The sequence below is a fragment of the Grammomys surdaster genome, unplaced genomic scaffold (assembly GCF_004785775.1).
Source record: "Grammomys surdaster isolate TR1022 unplaced genomic scaffold, NIH_TR_1.0 209, whole genome shotgun sequence".
NCBI lineage: Eukaryota > Metazoa > Chordata > Mammalia > Rodentia > Muridae > Grammomys > Grammomys surdaster.
Genome location: NW_021604654.1, coordinates 909751 through 927654, shown reverse-complemented (window position 1 = coordinate 927654; position 17904 = coordinate 909751). Strand labels below are relative to the sequence as shown.

General features: G+C 53.7%; 1 protein-coding gene across 3 annotated transcripts in view; it reads left to right on the top strand.

Annotated features, from left to right (window-relative positions):
• Dot1l (DOT1 like histone lysine methyltransferase) overlaps positions 1 to 17904 on the top strand; it is a 40256-nt gene that overhangs the window by 3099 nt on the left and 19253 nt on the right. For all 3 annotated transcript variants that reach the window (XR_003711964.1, XM_028771740.1, XM_028771741.1), the window contains exons 2-7: positions 6273 to 6316; positions 7401 to 7475; positions 10521 to 10584; positions 12361 to 12589; positions 14677 to 14771; positions 15266 to 15328. Coding sequence is in view for 2 of the 3 variants with exons in the window: in XM_028771740.1 (XP_028627573.1) it covers positions 6273 to 6316; positions 7401 to 7475; positions 10521 to 10584; positions 12361 to 12589; positions 14677 to 14771; positions 15266 to 15328 (570 nt within the window). In the remaining variant the exon portion in view is untranslated. The remainder of the gene's footprint in view (positions 1 to 6272; positions 6317 to 7400; positions 7476 to 10520; positions 10585 to 12360; positions 12590 to 14676; positions 14772 to 15265; positions 15329 to 17904) is intronic.

Genomic DNA, 17904 nt, shown 5'->3' with positions numbered 1-17904 from the left:
GTGCTGGGATGCTAGGTGTGCGCCACCAGGTCTGGCTTTATAATAATCCTTTGTAAAAAGCACCTGTAAGCTGCCTTTGGTGTGCCTGGGGCACAGAGGATAGAAAGACATTGATCACTGCAGGCTCTGGAACTTGACAGAATAACCCCTTTGGCAGAAATGATGCAGATGTCATTTTTAGCTGTTTGCTTGGCAGGCAGCTTAGGGGACATACCTGAGAGGTAGGGCTAGGGCGGTCTTCCTGTTGGTGACTCAGTAGGCCATGTGTGCTGGCGTGTCTCTTGTGATGAGTTCAGGAGTCCTGTGGGTGGCCGGGTGCATCGTGCTGTGGGTAGAATGAGCCAGCCTCCGTGTGAGTGACTCAGAAGGTATTTTCTCCTGCTGCCTTCTGCGGATAAGTGTCCTGCTAATCTGTGCTCACATGGGCAGGAGGCGGGTTGACCTTCAGCCTGCCTGTGTGGGCCCATGACCTGCTCCAGAAGGAAGGGGTGATAATGGTGGGCTTCCATGGTTGGCAGTGTGAAACACTGGCTCTGCGCTTGCCTTTCAAACCACTTACTGTGTTCATGGTGAGAGGAAACTGCTGGGGAAACCACCGACTGGCCTCTGCATGGGAGCACTGCCCTTTTTCAAGTTGGACTTTTCCAAGATGGTCTGATTCTGTCTGTACCCAGGGCAGTTTGGCACTCACCATGTAGCCCACGCTAGCTTCAAACTTAGAACAATCCTGTCTTGTTCTTCCAACTACTATGAATATAGGTATGAGATGTCTTGCTGGCTTCAAGTTACACATGAAGTTAAGTTAATGAGGAAGGCCCACCTCTCCACAGCATTCCCTGTGGGGTATGTGACACTCTGGCAGGTGTCATTACTTCTGCCATATGGAAAGGTTAGCCAGCCATTCTCATGGGCAGGGGCGGGGGGTGTCTGTCCTTAATTGACACTTGGTGATGCCTAGTGACATTTGTGGTTGTCATAATTAGAAAAGAGGGCAAACTTGGGCTCTGAGCCCCTGCAGAGTGGGATTCTGGGTATCAGAGACACAGGCCTGCCATCCCATATCTCAGGTTGGATAAGTGGTCTGTTGGTTGGAGCAGACCTGTCCTCTTTTTGCAGGGTCCTCATTATGTAAGCTGGGTTTAACTTTCCAGAACATTGTCTGACTGTTCAGTACAGATGTCCACCCACCTGACTGTTGGCCTGTTGCTAGCTTAACCCAAACACAGAGGGCACCAGCTCTGGGGCCAAAGCGGGACTACCTTCTGAGGTCCTTACACAGGCTGGACTACCACAACTACCACAGGCTGCTCTGCTAGTGGTGTAGGTTTGCCAGGGGCACAGGCAGAGTAGACCTGTTGAGGGAGGGAGCCTCATGCAGTTACTGGATCACATGCCTCCTCCCTCCTTTACCCTTCCTCCTCCAACTCTTCCCTCCCCTTTCTCTGTGTCTCTAGACTCCTGACTCTGCCTTCACCTCCAGGGTGCTAAGATGACACTGGCCTGGTTTACATGGTGCTAGTGATGGAGCCCAGGGTTTTGTGCACTCTAGGGAGTGCTGGGCCCACTAAGCTATGTTCTAGCTCAGAGGGAGAGCACCTGCCCACTTGTGGGAAGTCCCAGCACTCCAAAACCAGCACTCTAGACAGGTTACCTAATAGGGTCTGCGGAATATTCAGAGGTCAGGCAGGTATCACAGCTCTCTAGTTCTAGAACAGTCCATCACCCCCATGAGCAGTCATGTGTCCCCAGCACCAATCTGTCTCAGGATGATCTGTCACTGGTCCTGTCGCCAATGTCAGGACCCTGTGCAATGTTTGCCCCTGGCTTGTGTGGAGACGTCCAGTCTAGGTCATAGGCATTGAAAGGTGACCTTGTCTCACCTCCATACTAGGACGGAGGAGTCACAGGATAGACTGGGGCGGAACTGGGATGGGAAGGGCATTCATAGACACCAGGCAACTTTTTTTTTTTTTTTTTTAAGGTTATTCGAGACAGGGTTTCTCTGTATAGTCCTGGCTGTCCTGGAACTCACTCTGTAGACCAGGCTGGCCTCGAACTCAGAAATCCGCCTGCCTCTGCCTCCCAAGTGCTGGGATTAAAGGCGTGCGCCACCACTGCCCGGCAGCAGAAACTCTTGTTGCTGCAGGGCAGGCAGCTGGCCCAGGTAGGCTGGCTCTGGCCTCATCTCTGTCCTTGTGAGCAAGATAGTTGTCCTTCTGTGGACCTTTGAGTCCCCATTCCGTACCCACTTCTTGCCCTTCAGGAAGGTGGGCACCTAGGAAGCTGGGTGTCCCCATGTGTGCTGTGAATTAATGCCTTGGAGCTGGGCCAGGTCCTGGGGCCCTCTGTGGACTTTTGAGTTCAGGGTCAAGCCAAAACAACAACAACAACAACATTCTCTAGGCTGGGTGTGTCTGTTGCCCCAGCTGCTTGGGAGCCTGGGACAGAGAGATTGCTTGAGCCCAAAAGTTGGAGGCCAGCCTTGATAGCATCATGGGCCCCCCACTATAAAGCTACCAGAAAGTTATGGACTGAGTGTCTTCCTTCCCCTCCTCTTCCTTCTTTGTGTGTGTGTGTGTGTGTGTGTGTGTGTGTGTATACATACTCACGTGTGAGTAGATGTACCCCAAGCCAGGAAGGTGGTGTGCATTCTTGGGACAGCCCATCAGGTTGAGCCTGCATATGTGATATGACCATAACCCTGTGTGGTCTTTTCTAAGGGTCTCCTTCCTTTCACAGGTGTAGTGTGCAGGGCCATGTAGTACACCAAAGGTGGTTAGTGCTATACATTTGGCCAAGCTGCCCACCCGGAGCCAGGGACCTTAGTCCCCCTTGGTGTGGGACTGTGTGCTAATGACTGAGGTCATGGCTCCACTACTGTCTCAGGCAGTACTGAGGCATCCCAATGGTCATGTTCTGTCTCCCGCTGGTCTTTGGTTCTGGGATGGAGATATGGACTCCTTTGAGCTGATCCTTGATCAAGGGCCCTGTCCTGTGATTGGTTCTGTGTGAGGCCCCTGCCTTTCCTGCCCTTGCACAGGCGATGCTCTGTTTGGCTGTTGGTCACCCTGCATGTGTTCTAAGCTGTTGATGGTCATTGGTTGGGGCAAGTCCAGGAGGGTTTGGAACAGCCTCCCACACCTTTCCCTGTAACACTTGCTGTGATGGTATTTGGCGGCCACAGAAGACAGTGTTTTGTTTGTTTGTTTGTTTCTTCACACAGGATCTCTCCATGTTGCCTGGCTGTCTTGGAATTCACTTTGTAGACCAGGCTAGCCTTGAACTCAGAGATCCCCCTGCCTCTGTCTCTGCTGTGACTAAAGATATGTGTCACTGCTCCTAACCACTTGGGTGTTGTTTTGTGGAAGGAATGAGCTGCTGTGGTTTGGTGACCCCGGCAGCACTTGAGTCCAGGGCAGGATTAGGCATTTCAGGTTAGTGCTGGTCCTGCTCACAAATCCAGAAAGGACTGAAGTCGCTCAGCAGGTGTTGACAAGGTCTGGGAAAGAGAAAAAGGCAAACTGTCTTAGGCACTCAGCAGAGAGTTCCTGGTGCTGCACTAGATGTAGGCTGCCCCTGTACAGAGAGACCAGCATCTCTCTAGAAGCCAGGCTCCCGGGCTGCGCTCAGCACAGTCCACGGCTCCATGTTCATCCCTTTCCTAGGGACCATGACTGCCCGGGGCATGGGCACAGCTGAAATAATCTGCTCTTCTTAGTTTGTAAGCTCAGGACTGTGAGGGGACATAGTAGGCCCAACAAAACTCAGTGTGGTCTGGTCCTCAGTAAGTTGGGAAGCCATAAGAATCTGCAAGATAATCAGTCCCAATGCTTGGGAGGTCGAGACAGGAGAGCCTCAGAACGCCAAGGATTGGGCTCACTGCATGGTGTTGGAGGCCTTGCAGAGCATGAATGAGGCCATGGGTTCTCTCCTGAGTGCACAGGCTCACACCAGTGCTAGTGGTTTTTGTTGACAGCGCACTAGGGCTGGAACTATGCCTTGTTCATGGCAAGCAAGTGTGTGCTGAGCCACGTACCCACCAGGCCCTCTCTAGAGACCACCAGTGTGTTTAGAACCCTTCCAATATTGTCCAGGGCTGCTCTAGGCTGAGGGAATCCTTCCCTTTTTCTCCCCTCCTCGCCTCTCTTTCATTTCTGTCCCTGTCCTCCCCCCAAAACAACAACAACAATAAACCCCCTGCCACCCAAACACAGGGTTTCTCTGTGTGGTGCTGGTTGTCGTGGAAGTAGCTATGTAGTAGACCAGGCTGGCCGTGAATTCATAGGGATCTTCCTGCTTCTGCCTCCTGAGTGCTGGGATTAAAGGTTTTTTTTTTTTTTTGGAAGATAGTTCTATTTATTCCAGGCCCGCCTGTCTGCCTGTACCCTGCAGAGGGATAGGATGAGAAGTGGGTGCCACCAGATCCAACTTCGTTTGCTCTGTTTTCAGACAAAGTCTCATTATGTAGACTGGCAAGCCAGGCATTTATTTTTTCTTTCTTCTAAAAAGTGTTTTTAATTTTCTGTGTATAGTTGTGTTACCTGCATGTGTGTCTGCACCACATCCATGCACTGCCTATTGAGGCCAGAAGAGGGCATTGTATCCACTGGAGCTGGAGTGACAGGCTGTTGTGAGCCACCATGTGTGTGCTGGGAATTGAACCTGGATCCTCTGCTAGAGGCCAGCTAGCCACCTGTCCAGCTACACAGCATTTCTAAAACCTTTCTGAGTCCAAGCTTGTGAGCCAGTGCCATGCTTGCCCGAGAGCTGTGACAGCCGCCTGGGTTGAGCACCCAACAAGTTACCAGAGAGTGGCCCAGGCTCAGTATCGCATGCTGCAGGCAGGCAGGCCCTTCCTCTCCAGCAGTGTTGAGTAGATGCTCATCTCTGTTCTTCCCAGTCTCCAAGGCGTCAGGCCGATATCCTACGCCCTGGGTGCTCAGGAGTGCTTTGGGTAACCTCAGGACAAGGCTAATCCTGAGGAGACTAGGTGCGCTGGGTATTTATTCACAGCTGGCGGAGCATGTGTAAGTGTGTGTGCGTGCGCACGTGTACACGCTGCCTGCCTGCCTGCCTTTTGTCTTCCTACGCATGCATTCGTGCACGTGTTCTCCAGTGCCTTTGTTGTTACACAGTGAGAAGGAGGTGAAACATTGGCTCACAACACATCTGCCCCGCTGCCGTGCAGCTTCTCTGGGGAGATGTGTGCAGTTACTGCTTCACCCCAGACAGTGCACTAGCCACAGACTACAGAATCGGTCTCATAGTTTAGGAGAAGTGTGAGTTCACTGGAGTTACTTAGTGAGTGTGGGTGACTCAAGGCAGCTTGGGGTTCCCCCCACCAGCTGCCTGGTTCAGTCTTCTTTCCCTAGCACTTGGGAATTATGGAAATGTCATGCACTTCCTCAGCCTCAGACTTAATGAGCCTTCCTACCATGAACACTCCCTGACCCCTGTCTTAGTGGGCTCATGTCCAGACATCCACAGCAGGAGACTGTCAAGAGACTTAGGGTTGTGGGGCAAACTGTGTGAGCCCACTTCAGTGTTCAAGGGCCGCTTGACTGTTTCCTGTCATCTGTATGTAGCTTGTGGCTATGCTGGACACAGCACTGAGTCCATTGTACAGCAGAGGTGATGGCTAGGACTCAGCAGAGTAAAGAGCCTGGGCTCTGGTAGACCTAGCCATGGTGTTTGTGTGTCCCGTTGTCATGAGGCAGGCCTACAGCCTTCATCATTCTACAGCTGCTTCATTACTTTACAGCGCACTTCTCTGGTAGAGCTGGGGGCTGTGCAAAACCAGTATGCAGTGGATGTGAAGGGCAGGAAGCTCATAGGGTCTCTGGCCAGCCCAGGGGGGAGCGCTGCACCTCCTGCTTCCTTGTCCTTCCTCCTCCCTCTTTCACTTTCTGTGAGTGTGTAATGGGCATCCTTGTGGATCATCTTGTGGTGACAGGTTTGAGAGCTGGCAAGCTGGCCCTGAGTGGTCATGTTGGGGTGAGGCTTGACTTCAGGCACAGCCCTCATGCTGGCCAGTGGACTGCTGTTTCCGTTCTGTCGGTGGGAACGCTGGCTTAGTGGGACTCTGCAGAATCTGCCTACACCCGTCAGGTTTGCAGGGAGACAAAGTTCTGAGTTAGGCTCCAGCTCTGGGGAATGTGTTGAATCAGCGTCTCTGTGGGGTCCAGGTGTTGTAGGTGTGCATTGTGGAACAAGAGGAGTTGGGGTGTCACTGTGGGGTTGTGGGACCAACTATGCTGTCTTTTCTCGTTCAGGACAAGCACCATGATGCTGCTCATGAGATTATCGAGACTATCCGGTGAGTGCTGGGTGGGGTTAACACTGGGCTCAGGACCTGCTTCCTGAGCTTCCTAGCACATCCGCTGTGCTGTACTCACTGGGACCTCTTGGGAAGTGGCAGGAGGAGCCCTGGCAGAGGCATCCAGTTGCAGGACATCTCTCCATGGCCCCTGTCACACACTGTGTGTCTGGGAAAACCTCAGTTGTTTGTTCCCCCTGACATGGTGGGGATGGGGCCAGCTCTCACATGTGCAGCCTCTGAGCTGCTGCCTCCTGTGTGATGGAACTTGGGACGTCTCTGTGTCCCCCTGTCTTTCCTTCACTAGTCTCCACCTTTGGATTGGACAAAGATGGGAGTTTGTAAGGACCACTAAGGCCTGATGTTACTGAGTAGGGTGGGCCTCCTTCCTATGACACCTGCGGACACATGGTGCAGGGTACCTGCCTGTTGGGTGGATCTGCAGCCTTCCTTCTAAAGCTGTTGCCCTCTGCGGCTCCTGTCATAGTGGACATAGATTGCTGGGGAAGCCCTGGCAGACCGTAGAGACTGGACTCTTAGATTGCCATTGAGTGTTCTGAGGTGGAGGCAGCAGAAGCAGTGGGGCTTACAGGCCAGCCCGGACTGGAAAGAGGCCAGTGAGTGTAGCGCTAACCTCGGGCAGTTCATCTCTGGAAGCCATGTGAGTGAAGATGGAAGGAGGGGCCAGTTGCAGACCCTCTGACCCCTATATGTCCTGTGGTACATGTGTCACCCTATCTTGTGTATTCACAAATGCATCCGTACCCACCGTCCACCCCTTTGCACGAATAACAACTAAGGAAGCCAACCCACACCCTGTCCAGCCACCTGGCTAAGTGTCCAGGAAGCACTTTCGGTAGAGAGTGTGTCTAGGCGGCTGGAGGAGGGAAACTGGCCGGCCCACACAGTGGTTCCCAGCAGAACTTGGGAGGCAGAGGCAGGATTGTCTCTATGACTTTGAGGCCAGCCTGGTTTGCAGCTTGGTCTACATAGGGAGCTCAGGACAGTCAAGGCTGTGTGTGCACACATGCACATACTCCAGAAAGCGGGCTGAGGCCAGCAGGACCTCTGTGTTGGGTTTCAGGTGGGTCTGCGAGGAAATCCCAGATCTCAAGCTGGCCATGGAGAACTATGTCCTCATCGACTACGACACCAAAAGGTGAGCAAGGCGGGGCCGAGGGCTGCGGCTCTGGGTGGTGGGCCGAGGGCTGCCAGCTGTCTAAGCTTCTGGGAAGCTCTTTTGGTAGAAGAGTATATTTGGCTGGAGGAGTGACGCAACCCCTTCCTAGTGCCACTCCTCCACTGTGCCCTCCTCCACTGTGCCCTCCTCCACTGTGCCCTCCTCCACTGTGCCCTCCTCCACTGTGCCCTCCTCCACTGTGCCCTCCTCCACTGTGCCGTCCTCCACTGTGCCCTCCTCCACTGTGCCCTCCTCCACTGTGCCGTCCTCCACTCTGCACTCCTCCACTGTGCCCTCCTCCACTGTGCCCTCCTCCACTGTGCCCTCCTCCACTGTGCCGTCCTCCACTGTGCCGTCCTCCACTCTGCCCTCCTCCACTGTGCCCTCCTCCACTGTGCACTCCTCCACTCTGCCCTCCTCCACTGTGCACTCCTCCACTGTGCCCTCCTCCACTGTGCATGTTGAATTGATGTGTGAGACATCACCAGGGCTGGTGAGGGGGCTGCTGGCCTTTTTACAGCATCAGGTCCTGCCAGTGCTGTGCTGTTGGGCCTCCACCTTGCCTCCATAGGTGCTGGGGAGGCCAGTCCTTGCCCCCACCCAGGGCCTCCCCTCCCAAACAGTGGGTGGAGAAACAAAGGCATCCCTGAAATGCTGCTGCCTACAAGCCAACTTAGTTTTTCTTTGAGAAAGGGTAGCCCAGGCTCCACCTCCTGTTCAGAGCCTGCTCAACCTGATACTGCCTGAAAAGTTTCGCTTAACCTATGACCTCATTATTAGAAAGGACTCCTGAGCTAGCCAGCTTTAGTGACAATGGGACAGTCCCCTGGCTGGGCCCCTGCCCTATGACTGACATCAGAGTCTTAAGTGGACTGGAGCTCACTGCTGCCCCAGGGTCGAGCCCCTGTCCTGATATAGTTGGGGTGACTCCAGCCCTCCATCTCAGCACCTCTGTGAAGGTCCCAGACCTCAGGAACTACTTTTTCCATGTGAGGAACCCACCCAGAACCTTGCAGTGGAACCCTCCACCCCACTGATAGTAGAGTAGGCTTTCTTACCTAGTTGACCTCAAACTCCTTGGGCTCACATGACTTAAATTCCAAGTAGCTGGGACTGCAGTTGTGTATGCCAACACCTTCCCCTGCTTTGGCTTTTCCCAGTCCAGGGAAGGCATGCTCTGTTCTCTGGCTGTTGCTGTCCTGGGTTCCTTTTAAGAGAAAGAAGGGTGTAAGACACTGACTGGGTCCAGTTCGCGTTCATACTGTAACACACCAGAGTGCTGGGGCATCAAGTGGCATTGTGTGACTCCCTCACATGGGGAGGAGGCTGTCTGTGTGTCTTAGTGTTCCAGAGCATTTTGTCCCCAGCATGAGGCTTCTCCTGGGCTCTTCGGGCATTTAGGGCGTCCCTGAATATACGGGGTGTGGAGCAGCACCCTCATCCCTAAAACTGTGCTTCTGCCTGGTGTTCAAAGTGCACAGGGATCTTCTCAGAGAAATTTGAGGGGTCCTGCTGCCCCAGGCCTGTCTAAAAGCTACAGATCCCCCTGCACCTGGCCCCTGCTAATGGCAGCCTGGAGTCCAGAGACTGGCACGGCTTCCACTGCCATGCAGTCCAGGGCATTCTGCCTGCTTGCTTCCTTTTTAAAGGGCTTCATTTATTTTTACTTTGAGCGTGAACATTTGCCTGTTTGTATGTCTCTGCACCATATGCAAGCAGTACCCATAGGGGCCAGGACAGGGCATAGGATCCCCTGGAGCGGAAGTTACTGCCGGTTGTGATCCTCCACATGGGGGCTGAGAACACCGCTAGCCTGTCTCACATGCTCCAACTCCACTTTCCTTTCTTTTTTGGAGACAGGTCTCACTGTGTAGGCCTGGCTGGCTTGAACTTGTGGTATTGTCCATCTCTGCATCTTTCCACTGTAGCAGGAGGTATTAGACATGAGGCGTCCTGCTGGCTTCCGGCTCAGCTGCCATGTTCCCACACTAAGCCCATTTTGTCTCAGCGTGTCTGGAGCTCCTGAGCTGGTTCTGCCAGGCTAGTCTCTCTAGCTTGCCCCATAGCGACCAGTCGCTGTGCTTCCAGATCTGGTTTGCTCGTCCCTGGAGCCGCTAGTTTCTTCAGAGCCATAACCACCCGGTTATCGGAGGACCCACTTTACAGTAACTGAGTAAATCAAAACTCCAGATGCTTAAGTTAACTAATCCAGGGATTGTATCTGTCAATAAAATGTCAACACACAAGATGCCTATACAGTTAAGAAGGTCGTCCCAGTTACCCTACCCTTTAGATTTCATATCTACCTAGGATCCATGTCCACAGCCATTTTGCCTCCCTCGCTTTCCCTCCCTCCGGTTTCTTTCTGTCTCCTTTCTGCCATCCTTAGCTCCGCCTCCCTTTTTCCTGACCAATCAATTGGGCAGGGAAATTTGTGCCGCATTCCACCTCCTACGATCTGGGGCTGTCAGTGAGAGCCAGTGCCCCTTCCTGTTGTCTCACATGCCCCTTACAGCTCAGAGGGGAGCCCAGGCTACCCACCTTCTGCCTCATTTGAGATGGTGTCTTGGTTTTCAATGCTGCACATGCCAACCCCGCCCCCTTCTGCCTTAGAAGGATGAGTAAGTCAGGACCTCACACTGCCCTGCTTCAGGTAGGTTCTGAGGACACGAACTCGGGACCTCATGCTTAGTAACAAGCTCATTAGCTGCTGAACCGTCTCCCCAGCCCTCGCCCAGGTCTTTGTTATGACTTGTTCTTAAAGTTTCTCATCTAAGTGGCACAGTCTGACTGGAGTTGACATGTCAAGTCGGCTACCAAACTGCCCTTGGGCTTGGTCCTGTGGCCAGCGACTGTCTGAGTACAGAGCCTCTGGCTGGCCTGCCATGTTGGTGTTTTAGAGCCTGGTGGCCTCCCTGGAGGCTTCTGGATGGGACATTGATTTGTCCAGCTCTACACGTCTGTGAAAGCTGGGTACATTGCAGCCCAATAACACTCACTCTCACTCTCTTCTTCCTTTTTCAGTTTTGAAAGCATGCAGAGGCTGTGTGACAAATACAACCGGGCCATCGACAGCATCCACCAGCTGGTAAGTGGCTCCCCACTTAGGAGGCTGTCCACTCTCACTAGGTTTGCGTGGTGCTGGCTCCTGGGCCTCCCGGGCAGCCAAGCACAGGAGTACCCGCAGTCTGTAAGCTGTGAAAGACGGGTGGATAGAGCAGTTGGCATGGTGAGGCAGGGGAGTCAGGTGACAGGACAAGACCCAGCTGGCACCGGCTGGCTTCCTCAAGTAGCTTTTTGGGGTTATTGCTGCTACACAGACAGACCTTTGCTTCTGTGCCTGTCCCTGTGTGCTGCCACAGAGGTATAGACAGTCAGCACCTTCCCTGAACTACGACTTCCCTCCTCTGCCCTGCAGCTGGGTCATAACCTGGAGCCTCTGGTCTGCCTGCTGTGGGTTGTCTAAAGCTATGCTCACCTGCCTGCCTGTCTGCCTGCCTCAGTCGACAAGCTGGATCTAGGCAGCAGAGCTCGGTCACTGAGCATGCAGGGCGGGAGCTTTCTAGAAGGCACCCAGCCATTACGGGGGGGGGGGGTTCTGTGGGATCAGGAAATACTCCTGTGAAGGACATGGCTGTCTAGAGAGGCTGGGGCTGGCACAGTGTGGCTTTGTGAATTCTTAAGCTAAGATTTGTGCCGTCACCATTGCCACCTTACCATAGGACACACCAGCTGAATCAGCTGTACTACCATTCCTTCAACTGGGCTGTCCTGTACTGTCATATCTTGTCCAAATGTCCATATGACAGGAGTGTCCATATCCACAAGACCAGGGGTCGAGCCCTTCTTCCCTAAGGCAAACTGTTAGTTAGGGCTTCATTGCTGTGAAGAGACACCATGATCAAGGCAGCTCTTAGAAGAGACAACATTTAACTGGGGCTGGCTTGCAGGTTCAGTCCATTATCATCACGGCAGGAATATGGCAGCATCCAGGCAGACATGGTACTGGAGGAGCTGAGAGTTCTACACCTTTATCCGAAGGAAGCCAGGAGCAGACTGTCTTCCAGGCAGCTAGTCTTAAAGCCCACCTTCACATTGACACTTCCTCAGACAAGGCCACACCTCCTAATGGGACCACTCCCTGGGCCAAGCGTATTTCAACACCACAGGAAACCTCCTGTGATGGCAGAAGAGCCAGGGTGTGGTGGTGCAGGAGCAGGAGCCCCGACATGTGGACATGTGGTCAGGAGCCGCAGCCCTTCCTGCTTTCTTTTCCCTGTGACTTAGCCCTCCTGATGGTAGACAGGCTGAGGTGGGCACTAGGACAGGGCCTACCTGCCAGGGAGCCGGGGTCACGAGGGCCTTCTGGAACCTAGGGGTGCCTTTTGTCCACGAAGCTTATAAGGTCCAGTCAGAAGCGGCCCTTCATGGTGAGTTGCCTGAAGCCAGTGCCAGGATTGATGTGGCGGGAACTGGCTCTGTACGCTGCTGTGAGCCATTTCCTGTTTGCAGTCTTTGGGATGAACCCACTAGGCATGCTCTTCCCATGAAGGGCACACCTTTTGTATGTGTGTGTTTGGTTTCTCTGTGTAGGGTCCCCCACCCCCCACCCCCGACTGTCCTGGAACTCAATCCGTAGACCAGGCTGGCCTCAATTCAGCAATCCACCTGCCTCTGCCTCCCAAATGCTGAATTAAAGGCGTGCGACACCAGGGCCTGACAACCTTTTGGGTTTTTGATTCAGGATCTTACCATGTAGTCCAGGCTGGCTGTCCTCCTGCCTCAGCCTCTCACGTTTTGGGTGCCAGGCAGCTGTTGTTGGCTGCTGTTGAGTGTAACGGGTCATATCTCCTCTTGTCTGCAGTGGAAGGGCACTACACAGCCCATGAAGCTGAATACTCGGCCGTCCAATGGACTCCTGCGCCACATCCTGCAACAGGTGTACAACCACTCTGTCACTGACCCGGAGAAGCTTAACAACTACGAGCCCTTCTCCCCTGAAGTGTACGGCGAGACCTCCTTTGACCTGGTGGCCCAGATGATTGATGAGATCAAGATGACTGAAGATGACCTGTTTGTAGACCTGGGCAGTGGTGAGTCTTTGCAGCGTGGTCTTTGAGGCTGCACATGAGTCCTCGAGCGGTCTTTTCACAGAGGACACTGGCTGAGCGAGACTCCTGGCAGCACCAGTGCTCCCTGCTCAGCCTTCTCCCCAGAGCCCTCCGCCCTGCTGGCTCCCTTCCCCCTTACTCCAGCTCGTGACCTAGTGGCTCTGGGTTGTGGCTGCTTGACCAGAATCATTTAGGCTTCTGGTCGCGGAATGGTCTGTGCAGCCTCACACTTGGGTCAGACACTAACACATGTGCAGACAGACAGACAGACGGTCACACACACAGCAGCAGTGTTGCTGGGTCGCCTGCATGGTTGTGGTTCTGATGATGTTCACTTTTCTTGGGGCACGTCTTAGGGTTTATTTGCTTTGATGAACTCCCATGACCAAAAGCAAGCTGAGGAGGAAAGGGTTTCTTGGTCAGATCAGAGTCCATCACTGAAGGAAGTCAGGACAGGAACTCACACAGGGCAGGACCTGGAGCCAGGAGCTGATGCAGAGGCCATGGAGGGTGCTGCATACTGGCTTGCTCCCTCTGGCCTTCTCAGTCAGCTTTCTGTCTTTATTCCTCCCTCCTACCCTCCCTTGGTTTTTCAAGACAGGTTTTTTCTGTGAAGCCTTGGCTGTCCTGGAACTGTTTGTAGACCAGACTGGGTTCAAACTCAGAGATTCGTCTGTCTCTGCCTCTGATTGCTGGGACTAAAGGTGTGTGCACAACCACACTGAGCCTGCGGCCTTCTTTTTTTGTTTTTGTTTGTTTTTTTGTTTTGTTTTGTTTTTCGAGACAGGGTTTCTCTGTGTAGCCCTGGCTGTCCTGGAACTCACTCTGTAGACCAGGCTAGCCTCGAACTCAGAAATCCGCCTGCCTCTGCCTCCCAAGTGCTGGGATTAAAGGCATGTGCCACCACTGCAGGAGAGGCATTTTCTCAATTGAGGTTCTTTCCTTCCAGATAACTGTAGCTCATATCAAGTTGTCATAAGACTGTCAAGTACAGGCCACCTCTCCTGTAGCTGAGGAACAGGACTTGGAGGCTGGGAAGGACACAGTTGCTCTCGCAGCTCTTTTAGAAGCTGCTAATCCAGCTGGGAGGGCAGAGCGCCTTCCTGAGACACTGTGGCCTAGGGGCTCACTCTGTGACACTGTGGAGGGATCCTTCCAGCCAGGCCACGCATCTCCAAAGGTGCTCTGGGTCACATGTGGCGTTTCTACCCTGTGGTTCCTAGCAGCATGCTTGCTTTTTTTTTTTTTTTTTTTGGTTTTTCGAGACAAGCTGACTCGTGCTGATTCAGCTGAGGCCTGGCTGTTTCTGCTGGGTGGTGCCACTGCTGAAGATTCCTATTGGCTATCCTGACATTACTGAACTGGACTGCTGGTATAAAAGAACTATTTCTTTTTGCGGGGAGACGGTTTCAAGACAGGGTTTCTCTGTGTAGCCGGGGCCGTCCTGGAACTCGCTCTGTAGACCAGGCTGGCCTCGAACTCAGAAATCCGTCTGCCTCCCAAGTGCTGGGATTAAAGGCGTGCGGCACCACCACCTGGCTCGCAGCATGCTGTTTATTACTGAGAACACTGTGACCAGGACAGTCAGGTGGCCGCTGTGTGCTGCTTGAAATGTGGAATTGGCCTGCAAGTGTGTGTGTGTGTGTGTGTGTGTGTGTGTGTGTGTGTGTGTGCACATCTGGTGTGCAGCGTCTTCAGAGCCTTGACTCCTTGACCTAGCTTCTCTGGGGCCAGCAGGTACAGTCACCAGCTGTTAAGCCTCTGAAGTTTCCCATTCTTTAGCAGACATGTTAGGTCAGGGCGCCTACTGACCTCAGTGGTTCCAGCTGTCCAGGAGATGACTCAGGTGAAGAAGGCCTTTCTGAGGGCCTTCTCTATGTGGGAACAGCCAGGCCCTGCTAAACTGCTCAGGGCTGCAGCTTCACAGAAGGCATTGTGGGTACTGGAGTTAGTTGCACAGGCATCCTCTGTGCTTTCTTTCTGACACCAAGGGGCATTGTCATGTGGCTGAGGCCACTGGGTCTCTGTGGAGGTCACACAGACTCTGACATGTGTTTCTCTGGTTGAAGGTGTGGGGCAGGTTGTCCTTCAGGTCGCTGCGGCCACCAACTGCAAACATCACTACGGAGTAGAGAAAGCGGACATCCCAGCCAAGTACGCAGAGGTGAGCAGTCACATGTGCTTGCTGCTTAGGGCTTCTCTGTCTGGGCACATCTTCCAGGCCAAGAGCTTCTTCTGTGTTTGTGACATCCAGTACCTCTAAGAGAGCCTGTGTATTCCTGGTGGCCTCTGCAGGGTTGCAGGATGAGCACACTCTAGGCCTGGTCAGGGAATGGCTGCTTCCTCATGGACAGAGGATGAGCTTCTGTGAATTGTTGGGGCACATTCACAGGAACCCCCAACCCCTGTTCCACCCAGGATGGGGTTCACCCTTGCTGGGACTGGAGAGGATGATTTGGGGGGCTCTGTTGAAGGGTTGGGAACCTTGTGACTCTACCTTGGCCTCTCCTCTGGTTGTCCCCCCCCCCCCACGTGCTTGACAGCAGGGTCACTGTAGATAGGTCCCGTTATCTTGTACAGTACCATCTTGCAGAGCCTGTGGACCTTCCACTGCCTTGACCTCCCTGAGTTTATAACAGATGCCTTTTTCTCCCTCAGACCATGGACCGAGAGTTCAGGAAGTGGATGAAATGGTATGGAAAAAAGCATGCAGAATACACAGTGAGTGCCATCGCTCCATGCCCTCGGCCTCTGTCCCAGCCTGCCCCCCCCCCCCCCCCCCTCGGTTTTGTCTAGTGACCATATATGGTCTTCTGTGGCCATGGCCCTCTGTGACAGCGAGTGCAGTCTCTCTGGAGCTGTCTGTAGCCTCCACTGTGTCTTGTCTTTCCTGCTTCCCTGGCCTGGGCACCTATCCTTAGACATGATACCTATCTGTGCTGACCATGGACCGTGGCAGCAGACGCTTAGCTTGGTAGAGCTCAGACCCGCCAAATTGGTCAGGCACACCTCTGCTGAGCTGTGCCCCGGCGTGGCCTGTCCCATTAGGGTCTAAGGGCTAGGACCATTAGGCTGTGGAGATCTGGTCAGGCCGTCTTGTGGGCCAGCTAGGCAACCTGCAGTGACTCCTCTGCTTTCCTCTTTGTCTGTCACCCTCTTGGAGTGGGACTTAAAAGCTGCACAATGAGCCTAGCTCATTCCTGCTTCTTGGTGAAAGTCTCTCCTGTGGACATTTGTTAGGAGAGAGGCCTACTTGACACCTGTGTCTGGGACCCATGAAAAGTTCCCCAATGGGTTCAGATTCCCGAGACTTTGTGCCTTCTTTGTGAGTACGTTAACTGTGATGATGTCTTGTATATTTTCTGGGAGCCTGTTAGCTTCATACCTACAGAGGAGTTGTTGGTCAGTGCTACAGCTTTCTGGAAGACCCTGCAGGTCCTGAGTGGTTTCCCTGTCACTGTCCTCCTCAGCTTGTCATTGTTGGATGACCTGGCCGGAGTGGTTGAAGCCCACAGTGTAACTGGCAGCTGTTTGTCATGTTGGGTCCTCAGTGGGCCTAAGACTCATGCTGGTGGCCCTTCCTTGCCCTATGGCTGGGAGTAGGAGTAAGGGAAAGGATCGTTCTTGAGACCTTGGTGACTGTAATGCACAACCTGGCAGCAGGGCTAGAGTGACTGTGATCTACTTGTGTCCACTCTGGCTTCCCATGGAACCTTGAGTGACTGCCAGCCTTTTCCAGAAGGCTGTGTGGGCACCTGCCTGGCCTGTCAGCACCTGCCTGTCTTGCGCGGTGCTACGGCGTTGATGTTGGGTCTCCTTGGCACGCTGTGAGCCCTGCCTTTTGCTCCTCAGAAGCAGGCAGGAGAAAAACCAGGGGAGCCTAAAAATAGTCCAGAACTGTCTGATGCCAGAGACACTGCCACCCACCATGCAGTGTAGCGGCCAGCTTGTTTGCCCAGCTGCTCCCTCTAGTGGCTGAATCGAGCCTGGCTCTTCCCAGCTCATACCAGCTTCCAGGCAGGGCTTCTGGGCTCCCCTCTCCCATCCTCCAAGGGCCTTAATCCAGTTTCGGGCAGACATTGGGCCATACTCATCTCTGCTGATTGTACCTCTTCACATTTTTGGGCTTGGTGATGTCAGGTAACTTTCCATCACCCTCACAGCCCCAGTTGTACATTGTGTAAGTAGTTCTTCTCAGGGGTGCCTCTGGGCTGTGACTACTGACCCTGGGAGATAGTAGAGTAAGCCGTGACTCCTGGGATGCTGGGATGCTTGCCTAGGCATCCCCATCATAGGAGTTGAGTGTGCCAGAGTGTCCCAGGGGGAGCCGATTCTGCTGAGGCATTCCCATAGTGAGTGTGCCTGGGACTGTATCTGTGGTCTTAGCACCTCCCTTTTTGTGTGCTCCCAGCTGAGCGGATGGGTTCTTGAAGTGGCTGAATCTAGGTCCGGCATGACGACTTGGGTCTCACCCACTGTAAACTTTTCTGGCCTTTCCCAGGCTTCTGTGGGGCTTGTGTCATCCTTCCCCGTTTATTTCATAGATGCTGGCCTGCTGAGTGTGCCTCCCCTCCCCTCTTGCCTTTTCTGTGCTGGTAGCTATGTGCATGATATTTCTTGAGAAACATGTTTCACAGACAGGGAACCAACAGTGTCCAGCTTGGTGAACTCTTTAAGTTTTCCTGGGGTTACTTACAAGAGTGTGGGCAAGGGGTTATCTAGAGGATCAGAAATCACAGCTGGATCATCAAGGCCCTCCCCAGCATGGGTGATAGCTTCCAAAGCTGGGAACCTGGAGCACACTGCACAGCCTGCAGGCAGTGTGACAGGCTGCAGAGTGTCCTTGCCAGATGGCTCAGGTCTGAGCCTCTCCTTGGCAGCTCAGCATCTTGGCTAGTGTGACAGCGATATATGTTTGGGGAGAGAGGGCCCAGTGTCTGTTTAGTTTTAATGGTTTCTTGACTGAAGGGGCTTCCCTGCAGGTCCCTGCAGGACAGTGTGTGTCCCTGGCCAAATGGCCAGAATTTGAGAATCCCTGACCACAGATTAGCTGTCTCCCCAGGCTTCCTTGCCTGGCCTGCCAGGACAGCACTAGGATCGCAGGGGCCAGGGGGATGCTGGTTTCATACTTGACACAGCTACAGGGTGAGGTCTGTTCTGGACAGTGGGCTCCAGGGGATATAGAAGGCGGGCGTCAGATTCCTGGAGTGGACTCAGCCTGCTGCTAATCCCTATAGCTGTAGCTGCAGGACCCAGCAGCCAGCCACAGGCAAGGCCCACAAAGGAGCCAGGGAGAC